Source organism: Cupressus sempervirens, chromosome 3 (genome assembly GCF_028749045.1).
Source record: "Cupressus sempervirens isolate cs-2001-9-10 chromosome 3, ASM2874904v1, whole genome shotgun sequence".
In the NCBI taxonomy this organism is placed as follows: domain Eukaryota; kingdom Viridiplantae; phylum Streptophyta; class Pinopsida; order Cupressales; family Cupressaceae; genus Cupressus; species Cupressus sempervirens.
This window is the reverse complement of record NC_143120.1, coordinates 211,194,096-211,218,212: the sequence shown is the minus strand read 5'-3', so window position 1 is coordinate 211,218,212 and position 24,117 is coordinate 211,194,096. Positions and strand designations below refer to the sequence as shown.

General features: G+C 34.6%; 1 protein-coding gene across 1 annotated transcript; it reads left to right on the top strand.

Annotated features, from left to right (window-relative positions):
* The first annotated feature begins 17,997 nt into the window (after positions 1-17,997).
* Positions 17,998-18,455, top strand: LOC149565566 (TMV resistance protein N-like). Its single transcript, XM_089816348.1, has 2 exons — positions 17,998-18,269; positions 18,347-18,455. The coding sequence occupies exons 1-2, from the start codon at positions 17,998-18,000 to the stop codon at positions 18,453-18,455; spliced, it is 381 nt and encodes a 126-aa protein (XP_089672474.1).
* Positions 18,456-24,117: the final 5,662 nt, after the last annotated feature.

The window sequence follows — 24,117 nt, the reverse complement described above, 5'->3', positions numbered from 1 at the left end:
AGCAGTAATACCAAGAGTAAGATGGCTAAGGCCATTTGGATACGAAATTAATATTGATCAGGCATCAGCAACAATAACTGCATTATTGGCAAAAGAAGTAGATAAAAGTGCACCACATTTTGGAACTTATGATGTGGTAAGATCTAAGATAAATATAGAATTAAAAATTACTTCTACATTGAAGAAGAAAGATAAATTAATCAAGAAGATTGAGAAGAAGTTTGGCAAGGAAATTGAGGCTGAGGCAGAAGAAGAAGAAGATGATAGTGAGGATGAAGATGAGCAGGAACAAGGGCCAATGGAACTAACTCAAGGTCTTGGAGAAGACAAGGAGGAAGGTGCAGAGGAATAAGAAGCCAAGGAAGCACCAACTAAAGCCGAGCCAAAGAAGAGAAAGGCAACAGAACAGTCTTCAGCCAAGCCCAGAACAAAGGAAGTTGCCACTCCATCACCTCAAAAGCCAACAACACGAGCATCAACAAGAGCCTCTACTCAAAAGGCTAAAGAGGAAGTTACCAAGAAGAAACAAGTCAAGGAATCACAAGAAGAGCCAAGGAAAAGAAGAAGGTATGTGGCTCAACCTGACACTAATGAAGAAGATCAATAAGAAAAGGTAAGCAATTCATCAGTTGATATCTTATGTAAAAAGATTGCAAATGGTGACTTGAATAATTCAAATAAAGTTGATTTTAGTAAATTTAACAAAGAAGAACAAAATAAGATCGAAGAAACAGTGTATGGAATGATGGCACAGTTCAAGTACACTCCACTTGAACTAGATGGTCGATTGCCTAAAGAACTGTCAAAAATTATAGAAGACAGATGGCATTTTTGTTTGAAAATGGTGAAGGAGATGAGGGAATCAACCTTAGCCAGTGTATTGCCAAATTTAACTAGAGAACAAGTTAGCAAAGCAGTCAAAAGGCACAATAACAGGTTCACACCTAAATACAGGGCATTCTTCATACTCCAAAATAGAATGGAAGAGATTGTTCAAAGAACAATGAAATCATGGAAGAATTTGTACAAAAGTATTGAAGATTTTGTTGAGGAAGAATACAAGGAAGAAGCTGTTGTACCAATAGAGGAGAGGAGAAAAAGGAAAGAAGAAGAAGAAAAGAGAAGAAAAGAAGAGAGGAAACAAGAAGAAGAAGAGAAAAGAGAAGAAGAAAAGAAAGATGGAGAGGAGGAAGAGACACAAAAATAGGACAAAATGGCAACAGCTAAGCAAGAGCAGCAACCAGAACAGAGTGTGCAAGACACACAATTACAACCTCCTAGCCCTCCACAAGCATCCATCTCACCTACAGAAACTATGACGATTACTGATGTTCCTGGTACTTCTGGTCAGAATATCAATCCATTAACTGCAGAAGATCTTATAAGAATTCTTGACCAATCAACACAACAAGCAATATTGTGTACAGATCCAGTATTGGTCAGTATAGATGAGTTATAGAAACTAGTAGAAAATATAGTTAAAGATAAGATGAACACACAAGAACCACCTTCTATCACAACTACTAGTAGTCAATTCGAAATACCAACAAGCATAATTGATGCTACAAGACAAAAGCAAAGTGTAGCTATAGAAAAAGGTACAGAACAAACAGGACAGACTATTACATCTGATCCTACAACACAAACACAAGGTGCACTTCCACAAATTACAATAATTGATCATGATAGACAGAAGGAGGAGGAAACAGTGAAAACCCCTAAAGAACAGGAGGCAATACAAACATTAATAAATTTTCCTACCTCGGGAACTCCTTCACACCAGCCACTGCAAATTTCTATACCATCATCCAGTACTACCAGAGTTGCAAGGGTACTTCACTATGGAGACCCTGAATTAGATGAGGAGATAGTCATACCGAGCTATGACTCAAAATAATAACCATTGATCAAATCAATGAGGTACAGGATGCACTGAATAGAAGGAAAAGATAGGAAATACTCAGGAAGGAGTATAAACATAAGCAAACACTTTATGAGATAAATGACATCTTTATGGATGCCTTCAGTTTGCAATCACTGGATGAGTCAAATTATATCACAGAGCAATTAACAGATATTGTTGACCAGGTGAAAAATGAAGACCTAGAAACCAATGCAAAACTTATGGAATGGTTATAAAGAAAATTTCAAGGGAAAGTGAATGAGAAAATATCAAGACAAATTTCACTTTCACAAGTTGAATTGGCATAGCTTATTGATAAAGTGAAGAAGGTACTTGAGAATATATTCTCACTGTACAAAAAGTTGTGTGATTTTTCATACTTCACACAAGAAACAAGCCAAAAGATACTGAGCTTGGAAATAAATTTAAATATTTCAAGCATGCAACTACCAAGTGATCTAACTCAAAATGAGAAGCATTTTTCTCAATCGCTTCACACTCACAAAGAAATAGCTGTCTTAATAGTAGATGAGGCTAATATCAAGGCCAAATTAATACAACTCCAGTCCTCCATTACCCCACATTTAGAGATACTCCATAAAGAGAAAGTATAAGTTGAAAATGTTCTCAAGAAATACTCAAATCTTTCTACATTAGATGGACTTATTCATCTTGCTGCTGAGACTGCTATCCAGTATAAGTCATTGGAAATCGCCTTGAACAATTGGGATGCAGCTCTCAGAATGATTATGGAGGTAAGTATCACATTTTTGGCTAAATATGGTCTTAACCCTTAAACATTCTTTGACATAAGTGTCAAAAAGGGGGAGATATAGAAGGAGGAGATACAGATTAATAGGGGGAGATATAGATATTATGACATGAATTAATAGGGGAGAATAGATACAAAGGAGGAGCTTGATATACAGATAAGACATAATCAACTTAGGGGGAGTTACAAAATTTTTGAGGTATATATTGTAAGATTGTAAGTTACAAATTTTGATCACGTTTTCTTTATAATCTGTACATTTCAATCAGATTAGTAAATGTACTTATAAGGTCAGTTAAGTTTTTTTGTCACTCATGTCAAAAGGGGGAGATTGTTAACCTCATAATGGTTTTTGACACTTGAGTGCCAACACACTTAAACATATTCCACATTGGATGCCGACTACATCATACATGCCGAGTAGTTATCAGATACCAAGTGAAGATCAGATATCGAGTGAAGATCAGATATAGAGTAAAGATCAGATATCGAGTGAAGATCAGATACCAAGCGAAGATCAGATACCGAGTGAAGTATAAGTGCCGAGCAACACAAGGTGCCAAGTGTTAACAAGTGTTGAGAAACATAAAGTGCCAAGCTACTTAAGGTGCTGAGCTATCCATGAAATAGCATGTGCTAAGTACTAGCAATACTTCAAGAGCCGAGTAACTCAGTAGATCAGCATAAGAGTTTGTAATTGCACAAACCATGATGCAAACAGTTTTTACAGCCGACATAAGGTAAATCTCGAAGGATTTAATGATGAGATCAAATCTTTTATTTTTCCTATGCAATCTACGTGCAGCCAATAAGAAAAATGATGAAGGCATGCAACCAATCAGCAAAAGATAAGTATTGAGCAGAAAATGAAGATTGAATATGGATTTTAGATCCATACCTAACCCTAAAGTTTCAAATGTCTTTATAAGGAAGACGAAATTGCATTGTAGAGAAGATGAGAGGTATGAGAAGACATACAAGGGTTTGCAAGGAATTTTATTTTTAGAAGCAAGGATAATTAGATCACAAAAAAAAAGGGATCAAGATTAGAGAAAGCAGAACAGGTGCCTGCAATCAACAATCAAGGATTGTAATCAGTCAATTTCATGATACCTAATACTCTCTAGCAATTTTATTAGAATGGAAATCCTATGGTGATAGGTTAGCTTAATAGCTATTTCGATAAATCCTTTAACTAGGTGATTAAATCCTTTAACAGGGTAACACTTCATGTTAAGTGTTTGAAATCCTCTAACCAGGTCACTATTAACATAGTGTAAAGCCTTTAACAGGGCAAACCATTAGAAGTGGTTGAACAATATTGCTGCAGTAATTTTTGTGGGTATCATCCCCACCCCAATTTTACCTTCTTATTCTTGGAGGGTTTTTGTGTTACCAAATTTCAGTGTTATAAGTTATTGATGCATGTGTTTAGTTATATGTTTATTTGATGTATTTACATGCATGCAATTTACTTTCAGTTAAAAGTTTTATTGGCTAAAGTATGATACTTATGATTCACCCCCCCCGGCCCCACCCCCCCCCCCCCTCTCATAAGTACTCTTTCCATATTTGAAATTCCAACAATAGGTGCTTGCTTTAGTTCATATAGAGCTTTGTTTATTTTACATACCATATCTTTGTCTTTTGTCAAAGGAAAACCTTTAAGGGGCTCAATATATACCTCTTCTTCAAGTTCTCCATTTAGGAAAGTTGATTTAATATCCATCTGAAATAACTTAAACTTTTTATTTGTTAAATAAGCCTAGAACATTCTTATTGCTTCTATTCTTTCTACATGGGCATAAGTTTTGTCATGGTCTATGTCTTCTTACTATGAGTAACCTTTGCATATAAGTCTAGCCTTGTTTCTAACAACTTCACCTTGTTCATTTATCTTGTTTCTATATACTCATTTGATTCCTATCACATTCTTGTCTTTAGGTCTAGGAACTAACTCCCATATTTCATTCTTCATAATCTAATATAATTCTTCCTTCATTGCTTGAATCCAATGATTATCTTTATAGGCTTCATCTGCACTTTTAGGTTCAACTTGAGAAATCAAACATATGTCCTCATTAACTCTATTTTTTTGTCATCACACCTTTGTCTTTACTTCCAATTATCTCCTCTGGAGGGTGATTCTTTGTTAGATTTCTATTAGATGTAGGATTTTCCATCTCAACTCTTATCTCATCTCTAGGTTCATATCTCTTCTCTCCTTTTTTGTCAACAATTTGCACATCATTTTGCAGATCATTGGTAGTCTCAAAGAAAACTTCTACATTTGGTCTAACAATTCCAGAATTATCTTCTTCTTCATATGAATTGTAATCTAACATCTTTTCCTTACTTCTAAAATTTTCATCAATCTTTACATTTGTATACTCACCTATTATCTTGGTTCTATGATTAAAATATCCATATGCCTTGTTTCTCAATGCATAGCCAAGAAACATACCTTCATCACTTCTTGGATCAAACTTACCAATATCATCATCTCTCTTAATATAACACTTGCTTCCAGACATTCTGAAATACTTACCTGATGGTGAATGACCAAACCATAATTCATAAGGGGTCTTGCTCATACCTTTTCTAGTCTATACTTTGTTCATAGTGTACATTGTTGTGTTGATTTCTTCTCTCCAAGATATCTTGGATACATCATTCTCAAACAACATCGCTCTTGTTGCCTCTTCTCTTGATCTATTTCCTCTTTCTGTAATCCCATTTTGTTCAAGTGTCTTGTTTGAAGATAATTATCTCTTGATTCCATTCTCTTCACAAAAAATGTTAAACTTTCTAGAGGTGAATTCTCCTCCTCTATCTAATCTCAAACATTTTATCTTAACACTAGATCCATTCTTAACTCTATTCTTAAATATATTAAAATTCTCAAAAGCTTCAGACTTCTCTCCAAGAAATGCTACCCACATCATCCTACTGAAATCATCAACAAAAATCATGAAATACCTTTCACCATAGGATCCTCTTGTTCTAGAGGGACCACTCAAATATGCATGAACAATCCAGCTTCTCTATGGTTGTGAAATTTTTGTTGGGAAATGATACCTTCTTCTACTTAGCCAAAAAACATTATATGTCAACAACATTGGTAGGCTTTATTATCTTAGGCAAATCTCTAATTGAAAACATGCTACTAAATTTTACAATATTATCAAAGTTCATATGACAAAATCTCCTATGTCATAACTAATTGTTATCCACTTTTGCAACCAAATACGTCATTTCAGTGGGGTTCAACTAAAATACATTACCTCTGGACCTAGTTCTAGTTCCAATCATCTTACCATCTTTATCCTTGATAGTGCAAGTCTTTTCTGTGAATTGCAATTGATACTCTTTTTCCACCAACTATTCAACACTCAACAAATTATGTTTTAATCCATCAACAAAGTAAACATCATCAGTGTTATTCTTTCCATCTAAAGTAATGGATCCAATCCTTGTAATATGACAGACTGCATTATTACCAACTCTAACAAAACATCCATCATAGTTTTTGAATTTAACAAATTTATTCATAGCATGAGTCATGTGATGTGAACAACCACTATCTATTATCTAGTTAGACTTCTTTTTAACTTGGGAAACTAGAGCCTTTTCTTCTCTAATTTCTCTATCAAGATCATCTTCCTTAATAGCTACAAATCCTAGCTCATCATCACTTTCACTCTGACCTCTTTCATCAGATTCCTCTTCTTCATTAGCATACAAGAAATTCCTAGGTCTCCTAGGATTGAACTTTCCTTTATACTTCTTCTCTCTTTTAGGATAGTTAGATTCATAATGACCAAACTCATTACAAGTCCAACATTCAAAGATATTCTTACCATCTTTTTTATCTTTTCATAAGAAGTGGTATATCTTCTTCAATCTTCTTGTTTTCCTTAGATCTAGTTCTTCTGCTAGTAGCAAAATCTCCATGTGTACTTGTTCTTCTAGATAGACTTGGTCATACATTTAAGGCACTGAAAGTTGTCTCCACTCTTGTTATTTTACCTAAATATCTTAGACTTACTTCTATTTCTTCCAATCTTCCAAGCAATGTTTCCCTAGTAAACTCCTTAGTACAAGGTATAAGTAGTTGAATCATATGAGCTAATTGCCTAAATGGTGGTGTCAAAGTCTTCAAAATATTCCACACCACTTTATCTTCTTCCTTAGTTCCTCCATATGACTTAATTCTTGCAACAATCTTTGATATCTTACCAATATAGCTTCTTATAGATTCATCTTCCATCATGTTAGCATCTTGAAATGCACATATCTAATTCTACAATCTTACTCTTTTTGTATGTATATCACCTTCAAAATTAGATTCTAAAGTTTTCCAAAACTTATAAGATGGTTCTAGTGATTTTAATTGACTATATTCATTCTCTAGAAGAGATGATAGTAAATTTTTTCTAGCTCTCATGTTGCACATGAACAGATCTCTCTCTGCTTCACTACATTCTTCAAGTTTCCTTTCTTCGACAATTGTCTTTTCACTCTTTGTCAAGAGCCAATAACTTGGACCCATTCAAAGGAAATGAGTCTTCAACTTCTCCTTCTAACTATCATAGTTGGCCCCAACAAATCTACAACTATCCTTTCTGAAAAGATTTTCCATCGATCTCCCACAGTGGTTAAGCTTATCCTTCAAGGACCTGATGCTCTGATACCAATTTTTAGAATATATAGTCCACCAATATAATTGAGAAGGAGTGTGGGGTTGAATCAGTTATACAACTAATATCACAATTATCAATCTTATTAAACTTTAACCATATGAAAAATATAATCAGAAACCATAATGAGATACTCATAAACAATAACACTAGATATGTTAACTAGGGAAACCCATGATCAAAGGGAAAACCCTAGTGGGGATGGTACCCACAAGATGATGCACTAATATAAATATTCCTTCTTAGAGGATGGACCCTATTAGGAGTCTATAACAACATTCAATACATATCAGTCCCTGTTAAGAGACTTTGAATCCCTATTAAGAGATTCCAACCTTGTTAGGATTTATCCCAACCCTGTTAGGAGTTGTGGAAGACAATTAGACCCACTACCCAAACAACTTCAAGGGAAAGATTAATGAACCCACTGTCCAAATGATCTTTAAATTATTCCTTGCAATATATATATATGAATATGAATAGTACTTCCTTCCTCTGTCCTATCAACCGGACCTCTGCTCCTTTTGATCTTGTAACCAGATCACAAATCTTGCATCCAATAATCTCTTAGATTTCTTACTCGCATTCAATAAACACTATGCTCCTTTTTACACTTTTCACTTCATACAATGATCACAATATCCATACTCCTCTTATAAATAAGGAAAAGAACTTTCCTTTATACCATATCTTAAAAATAATTCCTTGAGTCGGCCTTAAGGCTTTCCCAATTAATTATAATAAGATAATTAATTAATTTACAATTACAATAGCATTGTTACCTCATAGTATATACAAAACTTCATATGTATGACTTTAGGACCTACACACTTGTTGATTCCCCATCAGACTATCCTCTATCATTGGCTGACTATGCATCAACAAATTATACCACTATCAAAGGATATAATGAAAACTTCAAAAAATGCTTCTCAAGTACTCTCTCTGTGTACTGCTCTCTGTAAATCAGGTACAACTTCCTTAAGTCTTCAACTTACGTGTTGTGCATTTAACCTTCATATAAAGACATTGTACTCAACATGTCTACAAATGCGCATCATCCGCTAATCAAAACATTTTTTGTACAACTAAGATCTTTGTTTGTTACTCTATCAATCTTCATAGAATTACTGCTATGTTGACATCAATGAAAAACACAGTCATGAATGTAGCATGTCAATACTCTCCAATGCTTAGAATACTCCACCAAAGTAGTATCATCAACATTCATGCTAACAAATCTAACCATCCCCTTTCGAGAGGCTAACCCTCTCTACCTCAACCACACCCTCATCTTCATTGAACTTGTATCCACTCAAACACTCACAACAAACAAGGAGTCAGTACCCATTAAAGTCCAACATGGATATATATATCATATCATGAATAACATAGCATCATCATAAATAAAAAATAGGAAATTATCCATAGCTACATCACCAAGTAAAATTCATCAATATAATCACTTTAGCATGAAAACACAATATCTTCTCTAACATGTCAATGAATTAGTTTACCATTTAAATCAAACTAATTAACTTAATTATTTCCATAATTCTTGTTCAAAATGAAGGTTGACCAGATTAAAGTAGGCTAAAACACCACATAAGCAAGCAACTAAAGATGTCGACATGCAAGAAGTGACAACCCTCCCCTCTAGGAAGAGGCATAATCCCAATGTCAAATCACAACAAAATAAGCACTCGCACGTCCAAAACTAATGTCTAACAAAAATAAAGCATGCTATACAAAAATATGAGGAAATGATTTCTATAGATGCTTTGTATCCTTCCAAGTGCCATCGTCCACACAAAATTGGTCCCATTGGACCTTATACTAGAGGACTCCCCCTATCTCGTACCTTGATGGTATGCTTCTCAATGAGTCGGGTGGGTTGAATTGTTATCACCCTTGGGTCCTATACCTAGAATACATGCTAGTCAAGCACATGAGATATATCAAGATGATATGGCTTAAGCAATGAAACATGAAATACATTGTGTATGCAAGCTAGTGCGGGTGGAAGAGAAAGATGATAAGCAACTAGGTTGATAACCTCTAGCACCTGAAAGGGGCCAAAAAATATCAATGCAAGCTTGGAGCTCTTGCCAAATGAGATTGAACTCTTATGTGGTCTCACCCTCAAAAACACCTTATCCCCTGTCTGAACTATCTGAAAGTGTGCTTCTTATCAGCATAACTCTTTTGACAATCAACTACTTCCTTCAACTGACTACGGATAAAAAACATCTTCTCTTCCATTTCTTTAAACATCTTAGGACCAAAAACAAGCCTATCCTCAACCCTATCCCAATTGATAGGAGTATGAAACTTGTGTTTATAAAGGGCCTCAAAAGGAGCCATGCCCAAAGAAGAGTAGTAGGATTTGTTATAAGAAAACTCCACCAATGGAAGGTATTCCTTCCATTTGTATTGTTGATCCATGTGGTACATGAGAAAAAAATCTTCGAGCATCTAATTGACCCTCGTAGTCTATCCATTAGTCTTAGGATGGTAAGCGATGCTGAAGTTCAGGCGTACACCCAAAGCAGAATTCAAGGTTTTCCAAAACCTTAACATTATCCCAATATCCCTATCAAAGATGATGGTTAATGGTATACCATGCAATCAAAATATCTCCTGCACAAATTTCCTTTCTAAAACTAGAGATCTGTCTCTCAAACTACTAGGAATGAAATGGGTAACCTTTGTTAATTTATCAACTATGACCGAGATAACATCATGCTTGCATTGAATCATGGGTAAAGCCTCTACAAAGTCCATCCTGATAACCTATCATTTGTACTGTGGAATCTCATGTGGATATAGAAGTTCTATTGGATGGACATGCTTAGGTTTGACACATTGACATTCCAAACACTGGGCAACATAGTTTGCTAGATCCCCTTTGAGTCCTGGCCAAAAGTATAGTGGCCTCAAATTAGCCATCATCCTATTTACCCTTTGGTGCCCTGAAAATGGAGTACAATGCATCTTCTCTAGAACTAATTATAACAACCCTTCATAGTCAAGAACATATATCGTGCTCTAGTATTTTAGTAACCCATCATCATCAAGTGAATATCCATCAAAATGTGGATCACTTGAGTCGGTATATAATGTCAACTTTACCCATTCATAATGAGTGTCTCCAAGAAGGTACTGAAGAATGTACTCTCTCATACGAGTTTGAGAAGTAGTGATAGTGGTGATATGTCTTCTCTAATTGAGTGCATCTGCTACCCTATTCTCCTTGCATTTGATATACTCAATGTGAAAGTCATATTCACTAAGGAATTCAAGCCATCACCTCATTTGCAAAGCATGTACTATTGCAGCCAATTCTAAGTGATGTGAAGCATAGTTCACCTCATGTTGTTTGATCTTTTTGGACTCATAGGCAACAACCTTTCTGTCCTACATTAGTACACCTCCAAGACCATCGCTAAAGAATTTTTTGTGACAGCAAAGTTTCCATTAGGATTTGATATAACCAAGATTAGAGCAGTAATCCTTTCCTTAAACATTAGAAAATATTTCTTGCATGTTTCTATCCACTCAAATCTTTTACCCTTTCGCTGGAGAGATGTGATTAGTGCTACAAGCTAGAAAATCCCTTTGTGAATTTTTTGTAGTACCTAGAAAGACCCATAAAACTCCTAACTTCACTCACATTTTGTAGAGTTGGCCTTTCAAGGATAGCTTTAACCTTTGTAGGGTCTACTACTATTCCATCTACTGACAAAATATGCCCCAAATAATGAATCTCCCTCTGATAGAATGAGCACTTGGAGAGCTTCCCATATAGTTTTCTCTCTCTTAGACATTGCAAAACTAAGAGCAAGTGCTTTCCATGCTCTTCTAAAGTCTTGGAGTATATCAAGATATCATAAATAAATTAATATCTCCATGAATTTGTTGAGATAGACTCTAAATATGTTGTTTATTGGGTTCACAAAAGCGCCAAGCACATTTGTCAGTCCAAAAGGTAAGACTACAAACTCATAATGCCCATACCTAGTTCTGAATGTTGTTTTGTGTATGTCTTCACCCTGAATCCAAATTTGGTGATATCTGAATCTCAAATCAATTTTCAAGAATATGGTCACTCGCTTCATCTAGTCAAACAGTTCATCAATTTGTGGAAGAAGATATCAATTCTTTATGATCACCTTATTTAGCATATGGTAATCAGTGTACAACTTTAAGGTATTTTCTTGTTCTTGATGAAGATTATAGGAGCTCCCCATGGTCATACAATAGGGTCGATGAAACCCTTGTCTAGAAGTTCTTATATCTAAGTGTTCAACTCATACATCTTTGTGGAGGTCATATGGTAGGGAACCTTCGATTGTGGTTCTGCTCCTAGCACAAGTTCTATGGAGAAATCAAACTCACTCTTAGGAGGTAGCTTAGGAAATTCGTCTAGAAACACATCCCTAAATTCATGCAAGAGAGGGTGATCCTCTAAATGAGGTGGAATCTCTTCCAAATTCTTGACATGGTAACCATATAACTTGCATCCCTTCCTCTTTTCTTTGTTTAATTGCATAGCTGAGATTTGTCTCAATTAAAGTGATTGCTTGACACCATTTACTATCACTGAGTGACCTGTGTCAGCAAGGCATTGAATTACATTATCTTGATAGTTAACTATGGCTTTATGTTTATTTAACCAATTGATACCTAGGATGACATCATACGAGCCCAAAGGCATTACATATAGGTTGGCCTCAACTCAGAAGCTATGGAGTTCCAACTCACTGCAAAATAAGCATTGCTCTACCTTGTAGTCAGCCCTATTTCCATACTCTAAAATCTATGGTTCATCCATAAAACTAGCCCTAACAAGTATTTTATCTACTATCTTAGGGCCTACAAAGAATTCAATAGCACCAGTATCTATAAGAATAGAGACTGGGTATCCAAAAAGTGTACCAGTCATCTGAATAGGAGTAGCCTGATACTCTGCTTGCCTATGGTCAACTGCTGCATGAATGTGATGTTGAGGTGGAAAATCCCTTATGTCGAACCACTAAGTGAATTTAGCAACAAAATAGTTATCGCCACACACAAAACATCCTATTCTTGGTGCCCTTTTGTCATTATTTCCACTATTTCCATCCTTATTATTTCCATTCGTATTGTTTTGGTTTTTATTATTGTTCTAGTTTTCTTTGTTCCTATTCCTATTAGAATTATGTTTCCCTTTTCCTTTCATGTTCCTGATCTGTTGCTTCTTTCCATCCCCCTTTTGCCTATCATCCTAATACTTCTTGTCATCACGGTATTTCCTCTTATAATTCTACTTATCATAGTTCTTGGATGAAGATACATCCTTCAGTTATTGCTCCTCTTTTAGAGCCTTTTGAAGGGAAAAATCCATGGTCTCGAACTCCAACATCTCAACCTCATTGTAAATTCAATATTTTTGATTCTGGGTGTGATTGTGTGTAAGTTTGACAACATCAATGTTTCGGATCATACTCAATACTCATTGTAAATATCAGGTCACAAGCCCATAACAAAATTTCATGTCTTGAAGAGCTCATCATGCTAATACTATGGAACACACCTCACCAAATGATAGAAATGTTCATGATATTGTGTGTCATTCACGTTCCCTTGAACTAGCTTGTAGAAATCTATTGATTTCTTGTCATCGAATAGTTGAGGTAACCATCTTTTGCAAAAAAGTTGTAGAAATTCCTCCCAAGTTACCTCCCCATGCTGAAATTTCTTCTCATCCATTATGTTCTCTCGTAGATGCCTCTCCCATTAGCTGAAATGTAGCCCAAACTGCCCTCGATTTTCCTATGTAATTCGAGACAAGAAAATACTTTTGGGTAAAAGCACAAATTTGTATCACCATTTTATAAAGGAAAACGCTACCAAAAGTACAATTGTCCACCTTCAATGACATAAAATTGGTATTATTATTTAGAATTTCAAAATGAAGTAAACTAATTAAATGTGTAGAAATGGAAAAATTTTAGGATTATAATTTTTAATAATTATTTGGAATGAGAATTCATGATATATTTTCCTAATTTTTAAAGACAATTTTTAGTTGTTGAAAAACGTTGAAAATCAGGGGTCTAGTTCCCACCACAAAATTATATGAAAATAAACTCATTTCCCTTTGATCTCAACTTATGTTATAGATAACATATAGCTAGAACAATCAAAAATAAAAATTGATTTTAGAAAATGATTCAAATTTCAACTCACTTGATATCAATAGTTTTCATCTCCTACAACATTTTTAAAATTAAATCTATTCTAACCAAATGAAGAATTCTACATTATAAAATGGTGTTTAAATTTTATTAAAAAAATCATAAAAAATAGTAAGAGTTATCGAAACATCATTTTTCTGAAATAATTTTATTTCTTTAGTAATTAGATACAAACTAGTATAAAACATGCATTTAATAGATATTTCCAATTTAAAAAGTGTGAGACCATATATAACTTAGCTAGAATAAATTTATCCAAATCGTATGTTTAAAAAAAAAAAAATTTTAGATAGAAATACTCAAATTTAGTCATTCTAATAAGTCGGCCTAAAAGTTGACACAACTTTGTACTTTTACCCTTTTCCATTTTGGAAATACATGCTTCTGCATCTTCCGCAGAAGCTCTACCATGAAACATGGGTGGAATCACTTTCTTGAGATCTAAGTTGCTCAGGTCAACTTCTATCTGTACCCTATCATAATTAATGAGAGCAATCTAATGGTCAATTCCTGCCTTATGCTCTTCCTTAGATCTCCTAAGGGCCTTATCCAACTGATCATCCTCACATTTCTTCCTTTGTTGCTCCTCCTGCTTGTGTAGGGCTTATAAGTGTTGATCTTCATCATGCTTTCTTGCCTCCTTAGTGTGTCTTCCTCGAGCCTTGTGCTCTAAGGTATCCATCCTTTGGCCTTCTTGTTGTAAGAAAGCCCTCTGTTAAGTCAACAGTGTAAATATCTGATCCATCCTTTCATTAGGTTCCTCAGCTCATGCACCACTACTGGATCCACCTCTATGGTTAGCTCTTTTGGCTATGATGATAACTCAAACACTTGATACACATTGGCGCATGCTAGCATGGTAGCACAAGCCTAGGCGCTAATACCATATGTAAGAACTAGATCCTAATCAGAATTGCCACATCATACAATTTTTAAAAAAATAATGTGGGGTAAAATAAATATAAGAAAACTTGTTGAAATGTCAAAGCCATTCCATTTATATTAAATAAACAAAGTAAATAAACAAATAACTTTCTCACATAAAATAGAGTTTTGTTACATTGATCAAGATGCTTTCTATTCAACATAAATCATCAGTGCATGATAAAAGGGTACATTGACATCAGTTTAGGTACATTACATTCATGTTCCAATGATTATGTATAATACATTATTGAAAAGTACATACAATGCCTTGAACTTGTATGTGTGTTTCGGTCTCCAGAGTTGTCAGACATTGTCCATCTTCTATTTAAGACTAGAGTGTGGCCAAAACACTTTTACCATGCCAACCACAAAGAATTTAGCTCCCTTGGGGTCCTTGACACAAAGAATGCCCTGACCCTGGCATGAGAAGCCTAAGAACTCGGAACAAGAGGATCGGATGGATCTGGTGAATCTGTGAAACATACTACTTTCCACATAGAGTCTAAACATGAAATGTGATAGGGATAACAACATATAAAATAAGAAATCAAGGCACGTCTACCCATATACAGACTGAATTCTACTTATATGCAGCAAGTAAAATATGACATATCTACACATATGCATTTACTCTGAAAGATGTAATGAAAACATAATCAAGACCATGCGATCAGCTTTAACAGAAAAAGAAAAGCAAAACATAATACATCCTCTCTAATACCTCCCTTTTATAGCCACATTACACCCAACCATAAGTTACTAAAACTACACTCAAGGCAATAGTCCAATAATTGATAGTACGTTTTCTGAGGAACTTCGTTCAGCATTGTACTAATTTTTACAAAAGTAATATGTGTAGATATGTTTCAAGTTTTATATCTACTCAGAGTTTTCTCATTTCATGGTAAAGTTTGTAACGAAGGAAGAAAGGAAGGTTGTCCACATGGTTGAGCTTAATTTTTTTCTTTATAAAAATAGTAGATACATTTCCTATGCTTTTTACCACAAAATAAACGTTTCCCAGAATATGGAACAATACCTTCATCTAGTTTGAACAATCTCTTTCAGAATGTGGTACAGCACAATAAACATACAGTTGTTGGAGATCACGTGTTTCCCTTCAGTAATCACATCTATTGAACAGTCTCTTATTAACATAGAATTGGGAAAGATCAAAACACACTCTTATTCATTCTCTAGCTTAGAATTTATTCTCATGCTAAACAAATTACAAACAATTTCACAGAAGGTAAGAAAGAAAATGGAAGTTAACATGCACATCTTGGTCCACAAATTGCATTAGAATGAATTAATCAGATTTGTTATAATCAGCACCGTATTTCTTTACACTGTAATTCCTTCCCATCTACTGCCATATCTTAGGGATTCTACGCACTACATCTGAGTTTCCCGAGCAAGTTAAATACCATTTTAAGGATTCTAATCATCTATGTTTTCGTAAATGTTAAGACACAGAGGTAAGTACCTGAACGCATTCATTTCTCTCACTAATTTGTAACTCGCATCATGCCACAAAACCAGTTTTTCGAATTAAGAATTTGTTCTTATAAGAAAAAGAAACTAACATTTCTAGGCGGTCTGGTACATTCATGGGAATAACTTTCAATAAATGTCTATTCCCAGCCGCTAAAAACAAACAACAGATCCTCTCAAGACCGGTTATTCCATGAATATTGTGGCATCAGTGATTTGGGATTGGAGGAAAACAACGGTTTTCAATCTACATTGGGGTTTGGCATCTTTCACACCTCTATGTAATGTGACCTCCCCATCAAAACGTTAGTATGGAAGAAAGAAAGGAACGGTATATGGAGCTTCAGCTCGTAATCCCGTAATTGTTGACAAACACAAAGACGGGGGAGTGCAAGAAATTAAATCTAATGCCAGATCCTATAACTTCTTCTCTTGGATACTCTATTGAGATGAATTGCCAGAACAACCACTCACAGAAATCCATTAGTCTTTTAACCCAACATTTACAGAATCTGACCACATAATACAGTGAAATATTGCATCTAAGAGAAAAACCTGGTACTTTGTAGTTCTGATGGTGTACTCCCAGTTTTGCCTCTTCTTCCTCTAGCCTCTGCCGCCAGAGCTCGATGCCCTTTCCTCCTAATTGCTCTGTTTTTATCTTTCTTCCTTGGCGTAACTGGCCCAATTTCGTTTAGGTGCTTTTCCTGATTTTTTAAAACCTATTTCCCACTTATTCCATCTTTTTATTAACTAGCACTTGCATCTTTGAAGGGTGCAAGGGTTACCCAACAGTATTATATATCTATTATATTTTCAATCTAATTTATTTAATAGATTTTAAATGTCTTATAACAACATAATAAAATTCTTATAATAATATCACAATTTATCTATTATATTCTATTATATTCTCAATATAACAATATATCTATTATATTCTCAATCTAACTTCTTTAATAGATTTTAAATTTGACTCAAAAACTACATAATAAAATTCTGATAACAGTATCACAATTTGACTTGCTGTGAAAAATATCTCCTACTGTACTTTTGCTCACCAAACTACCCTAATTTTAAACAATGTCCAATGTCCATTCTACACAGCCTTCACTCTACATCTCAAAGTATCTTAAGCTTTAAAAAGCAACTAAAACCAAGCGTTGAAAACAACCAAGTGTAAAACAATGGGAGATAAAAGAGAAATGAATCCCATAGCCATGCAAGTACAGATCATGCCATAGAATAAAACACTTGAGATTTCAAAGTAGTAAGCACAAAAAGTTACAGTGAAAGAATAGACCAATTCAAATCATGTCATAGAATAAAACACTTGAGATTTCAAAGTAGTAAGCACAAAAAGTTACAGTGAAAGAATAGACCAATTCAAAGAGTGTGCCAATGAAATCTTTCATATTGAATCCACAATTTCGCCATTCCCACTTGTCATGAAACATAACAAATCCAACACTTGCACCAATCTATCTCGACATCATTCAAATCGATTTCATATTAGATCCATATTTTCACCATATTGACATAACATCAACTATTACAAATCTAAAACTTGTATTAATCTATCTCTACATCACCCAAATCAAAACCAACCGATCTTCCTGTGAGCAAAACCTAAGAACAATAGCTTTTGTCAAAATGATTAACCTCTAGACTGGAGGTGGGAAGAACCATGTTGTTGGGGCAAAAGAGGGGCGAGAGAAGCTGTCCCTGCTTGTGGGAGAGGAAGGGCAAGAGTCCATGGGCATCAATAGCTTGGTGGATTAAGGAATTGACATCATCTTCAGGTGTGGAAAGGCAAGTGTTGCTCGCCATTGTCATTGTGATGTTAAGCACAAATTAGCTAGCATAATCTATCACACCCTTGATCTTCTTGGCTTTCATGCTTTTCTAGACACTGAAGATCTTGAGTTGGGCGATTCAATACCTCAAGAAATAGAGGAGGCAATGCGCACTACAGCACTTCATATTGCTATTTTTTCAAAGAATTATGCGCAATCTCCCTGGTGTCTAGCAGAACTATCTTCCATGCTCAAAACTAGTACCCCAATTCTTCCTGTCTTCTATCATGTTGAGCCCTGCGATCTCAGACGTTATAGGCATGCTTTTTCCCAACACGAAGAGAAGGGAAGGCACTCCTCAAGCACGCTAGAGGACTGGAAAATGGCACTCGGAAGAGTCTCAAATCTCTTAGGCCATGTATTCAACAACGATAATGGGTAAGTGTTCATTATATGTCTGATACTCATATTTGAATGATGTTTAATTGTATTTGTTATGGTTGTAAATGTTACAGTGATGAAGGTATGTTGTTGAAGAGCATAGTGAACTCTGTATTGAGAGTGATGAAAAAAGAGCCGTTGGAGGTTGCCAAACATCCAGTTGGAATAGATGAAATTGTATAAGACTTTGAAAGGAGTCGAGAAGAATATGTGGAGAATGAGCAGCAGCAAGTACAAATTATGGGAATAGTAGGGTTCAGAGGCTTCAGTAAAACAACACTTGTCACAGAGCTTTTCAATAGGAAATGCTCTTCCATTAAGAGTTCCAGTTTTGTGCATGACGTAAAACAACAACGCTGACTGCACTTCCATGTTCACAAAAGTCCTCTTGAATCGATCCATGGTGAGGGAGATCTTTTGCATATTCACAAAAGTCCTCTTGAGTCGAGCGCCTTCACAATTCCGGACATGGACTTGCTGATGTCATCCATTTTGCTTTGGCTACTCAAACGGAAAACCACCGCATCCAGTATGGACCCCAATCTCAAATAGTTGAGTTGCTTGTTGTGCTTTCTGATTGCATTTTACAAACACATTGAAGAGGCCAGGGTTAATGTAGAGAACAACCAGAAAGATGAAGAATATAGAAAATAATAGAAGCATAAGATCACTTCCCTCAGAACCACATCCTCCTCATTTTCCGTCATGTCATCAAATAATGCACCAAAACTATCATACTCCTGAGATTTCCCTTGTCTTATCTTTGTCGTCTAATTGTTATGAAATGGTGCCTCAGTAGATGTAGTAGTACTGTAACCCGCTGTTAGAGAGTGCGGGAGTTTCGATCCTGCGACCACTGAAATCAAAATAAATTTGTATGATAAATTAAAATAGATTTATATTTTAAATTATATTTGAGGATTTGGATGATGATGATTAGGGAACATTAAAAACATACACTTTACAGTCAGTAGCTAGCTCCCACCTGGTGGTTGAACTCTTGTCAAAGAAAAATAAAATAGAAAAATGTAACTAATATTGAACAAGACTACAAATAAAAGAAAAGAAAAATAGAAAAATGGAAGAAATATTGAAAAAGGCCATGTTGTTAGGAAATGGCTCTTTCTATCCCACTACCACTGAAATCAAAATAAATTTAGATTACAAAAATATTATCATTTTGTTGATGTCTAGATATTTCCCCCTCAAGAGAGGTTACAACTATTCTCTTATTTATTTACAAAGATGGCTTTACACAAATAATAGTACTTATAAATAATAGATTATATTAAAGTAGTACATTAGAATGATGCTGGTTATATTATTTTATTTATTATTTATTGTACATTTTATGTGTTAAAATACAATATTTGATCATTTAATTTTACTCAACGTCATCTTGTAGTATAAAATAAAATATTAATTTATAAGAGGTTCATCAAGCAAAAATGGTCCTAAAGTCTTAAGCTTCAGACTAGAAATTTTATTTATTTATTTTATAAACATGATAAACTCATTTAAAAAATTAATTACCATTTACACTCTTTTGATATATCTAAAACTATATATTTTAATTTGTTAAATTGATTATAGTCATTTATTTAATTGTAAAAAATAAAATTAAAGTGGTAGATAGATTAAAAATATTTAAATTATTTTGATAATTTATATTAACATTTCTTTTATCTATACATATTTTGGTTCAATTGATATGTCACAATAAATTTAAAAATAAATGATATCTATAGTTCATTAATTAAAACATTACATCGTAGAAATTTGTGTTTTTGTTAGTTTTTAGCAATAATTATATTAACAATTTTCATTTAATAGATTTAGTATGTGAAAATCCTCTGCAATTTCTGGTGGATAAACTAAACTCACATCAATGACAAATAGAAAAATGTGAGAAATATTGAACGGGGCAAAAAAAATAAAAGAAAGGAACAAGGAACATATAAATGACGATTGCGTATAGTATTTTCCTTTTACATGTGTAGCAATTTAGAAGCAAGCAAGAAATTCAGCTTAATAAATGCTAAGCAATATAAAATTTGTGGTCGCTGCAAAAAGAAATGTTGCTATAGCAAATGCAATATGTCATTTTAATATTTATTAGTCAACTGTTCGAAACATGCAAAATATCAGCAAGTGAAGAAATATAAACCAGGGTGCGTCATGTCCGTGTCTCCCACAGTAGCAATGCTTGTTCCAGCCGCCACTATCATCGCCAGTCCCATCATTATTGCAAAGAAACAACAATGTTCAGGAAAGCTCTAAAATATTGTCCATTTACAAAAAATGGATACAATTTTCAGAGAACATAGTAGGATTTATCTCATTTGCAGAATTTATGCCTGCCCTTGTGATCAAACCCTAATGTTTTAGATCTTAAGATATCGGTCTATTGCTCTGGATAATTTGTTTCACCTATTTGCAAAGAATAATATCATTTTGGAAGAATGATGGCTGGGAGTGAAATAAGACAGGTGATAGGATAGGCTAGTGTGGGCCCGGTTGTGACTCATCTCAGTCTTCACGTTCACCGTTAACGGAGGCGTTTGCCGAATGAGCACAAATTCAAAATTTAAACTCACTTCTTATTCCCGCCCACCGGCTCACGGGTTAAGTTACCGCCGTGCAAAACATTGCTTTGTCAGATGTTGCTCTGCTCTCCCTCATTCGCTCTCATATCTATTTCCTTCTATTGTGAAAAGATGCCTTGCAGAGGAGAAAGAACTGTCTGTTGCAGAGAACTGTGTTGTTTGCACAATGTGGAATTATTTGGCAGACTACTTTATAGAAATGTTTTTGCATGGAACGCCTTGCTTGCAGGATACCTAGGAAGAGGATTTGTGGAAAAGCGTTGAAATCTTACTAGAAATTTTTATTTGCAGGCGTCAATCTAGATTCCTCAATCTTTGGCAGAATGCTCAAACTCTGGAATTTTGTCAAATCCACTCGTTGCAGCTGCCCTGGTAGACGTATGCAGAACGTGGAAGCAGGGAGATGTGAACTGTTCAACATAATACCGCCCCCACAACAATATGAGTTCACAGAATGCTCTGGTTGCAGGATATTCTCAATAAAATATTCGTTTCAAAGGCTTCAGAAACGTTCAAGAAATTCCAATCGGTAGGGGTAAATGCAGGCTCTACAACCTTTGCCAGAGTCCTCAAGCATTTAGCTTGTGTAAATGCAGTTTAGTTTAAAGATGACATTTGAATGAGATGTGCAGCAGATATATTTACATCATAAAAAGGGGAAAAATATACATGTAGAAGGCTTGCCAATATTGAAAAATTTAGTATAAAGATCCTACAAATCTATGTTAGATTAAATGTAAATCATATGATTATCATACCAAAAATATAGTAGGTTTCTTTTATTCGTCGATTATTTCTAAAAGTAAAAACAAAATATCGCAGATAAGGGTGCGGTCCCATGAGGGGGGCTTAAGCTCTATTTTTTAGGAAGTGGGTGGTCTCATGAGTAAAATATAATTTTGCTAGGGGATTATTTAGAATCTTCTCCTGAAAAGTAGAAGCCCCACATTTGTAGGAACCGGGTGAAAAAAGGGTGGGGCTAGAAATAGCCCCACTAGCTTAGGAATGTTTTTTGCCATTTGTCAATAATCTAAATTTTAGATTTTAATTAAAATGTAATTTTAGAGGGAATTAAAATTTTCAGCTTATTTTAAATGCATATCTTCCTTTAATTTTGGAGCTATAATTTTGAGCATAAATCATGGGACTGCTAGCTTTAAAATATTCCCTAAAAAATAGCAAGTGGCTTCCGCTCTATTTTATAGGAAGCCCCCTTCCATGGGACCCTAGCCTAAGAATGCCTTATTAGGCTCAATGAAATATTTCCTCAAAAAGAAAAGATTGTCATCAAGCTAATCATTCAACTCAGAGCCAATGAATCTAATTAGATAGTATTTCAAAATGATGAAAAGATTACTCGATATATCTAACAATATACCGATAAGTATAGAATAAGTCATAGAATTAAGAAATGCATGTGATCAAATATCTTAAAAATAATTCTAGAAGGTATGTTAAATATGATTATTCTAGAGAACAAAGATAAGATGTAAAAAAGATCAAGGAAATATATAGGATTTCTTAAGAAAAATTATGAAACCAAGTTATATACTAAGAGGAAAATCTAACATGTCTAATTAGCATCTACATTTCATATGACCATGTTGTGGTTAATGATTATAAAGAATTGAAAAGATAGAACAAGGATACAATGCAACACACAATCAAAATATCTTACTTCGTTTTTAGATGTGCATATGAAACAGTACCACTCTCACATTAGAAAGGATTTAATATTTAAAATATATTGAAGATGGTAAATAAGTATTTTATATATCAAGGAGGTCATTTCAAAGGTACCCAAGTTGGTCAATATTAAGTTCTCTATATATTTTATCTTATATACATGTATCTAGAGACAAGATAAAATCACTTCAACTCTTACTCAATAGGATGACAAGGTTGGTGCAAAGTAATATCGTGTGCCATTCTAGTCTAAAACTAAAAGAATTTATGTAGAACTGCAACTTTGTAATGAAATATATGATATTTTTATAAGATTATAATAAAATTAATTAGGATGATAATATGTTCATTAATTTAAACACTAATTAAATTCTAAATCAAATGTTGCAACAATATGCTCTAAAAAAGTACATACAAAATTAAAAAATAAAATTATTTCTAAACCTTTGAATATATGACACATTGAGAACCACAAATAATGGTTATTGATTTGAGTATGATATTCTTCTTTACATGTATTGATGATGAAAATCATATTACTAATGAATTTTCATATGAAAAGCATGACAAATTATAGTAAGCAATAGCTAATGAATATAGTAATGTTCATAGACTATTTATTGAATGTGACATACAAATATAAATTATTCATAAAGAGGTCATTCTCACTTTAAAAATAGTGAAAGAAAACAAAAAACATACTAAGTATACAATCCTAATTGTAAGCACAATGCTTAATTGGGCTCATTCTCGTGTTCTTGAGTTTTCATGTCATACTTGATTCAACCGTATTTCTCTTTTCATTTCAACATCTTCTCTATAATCACAATTCTTGAACCAAAATTTGAGGTTTCTTGGGGGGAATAGGTAGGCCCAATAGATATTGAAGTTTTCCCTAAAATTCAAATTAAGGGCCCATCTCAATGCTTAAGAAAGAAATCTATTAGCCTATCAGCTTCCTTCATGTTTTGAGTTTTGAAATATCGTGATAGGTACATTTAACAACACTATCTTTCCTATCTAAGCCTCTCTCTCTTCTATCCCATTCTCTCTCACTCTCTCTCCATCCTATCTAAGCCCCTCTCTTCCTATCCCATTCTTTCTTTCTCTCCATCCTATCCCTAAGTGAGCTTACTACCCCTTTCTATGCATCTGATACCCTAATCTCTCTCTCTCTCTCTCTCTCTCTCTCTCTCTCTCTCTCTCACACACACACACACACACACACACACACACACACACACACACACACACACACACACACACACACACACGTGCGCAGCGTGCACATGCGCACACACAAACACACACGCGTGCACGCGCGCATGTGTGCACACACAAACACACATGCGTGAATGCACGCGCGCAGACACACAGACACAGACACACACAAATTACTCTTTCACTTTACTGCACTCTCTCTATCCTATCCCCTCTCTCTCCTCCTAGCCCTTATTCTTTTTTTTTCCATTGAATCCCCCCCCTCTCTCTCCCTCCTCCTCCCTCTCCCTCTCTCCATCATATCCTCTCTCTATGCCTCTTTATACTATTCA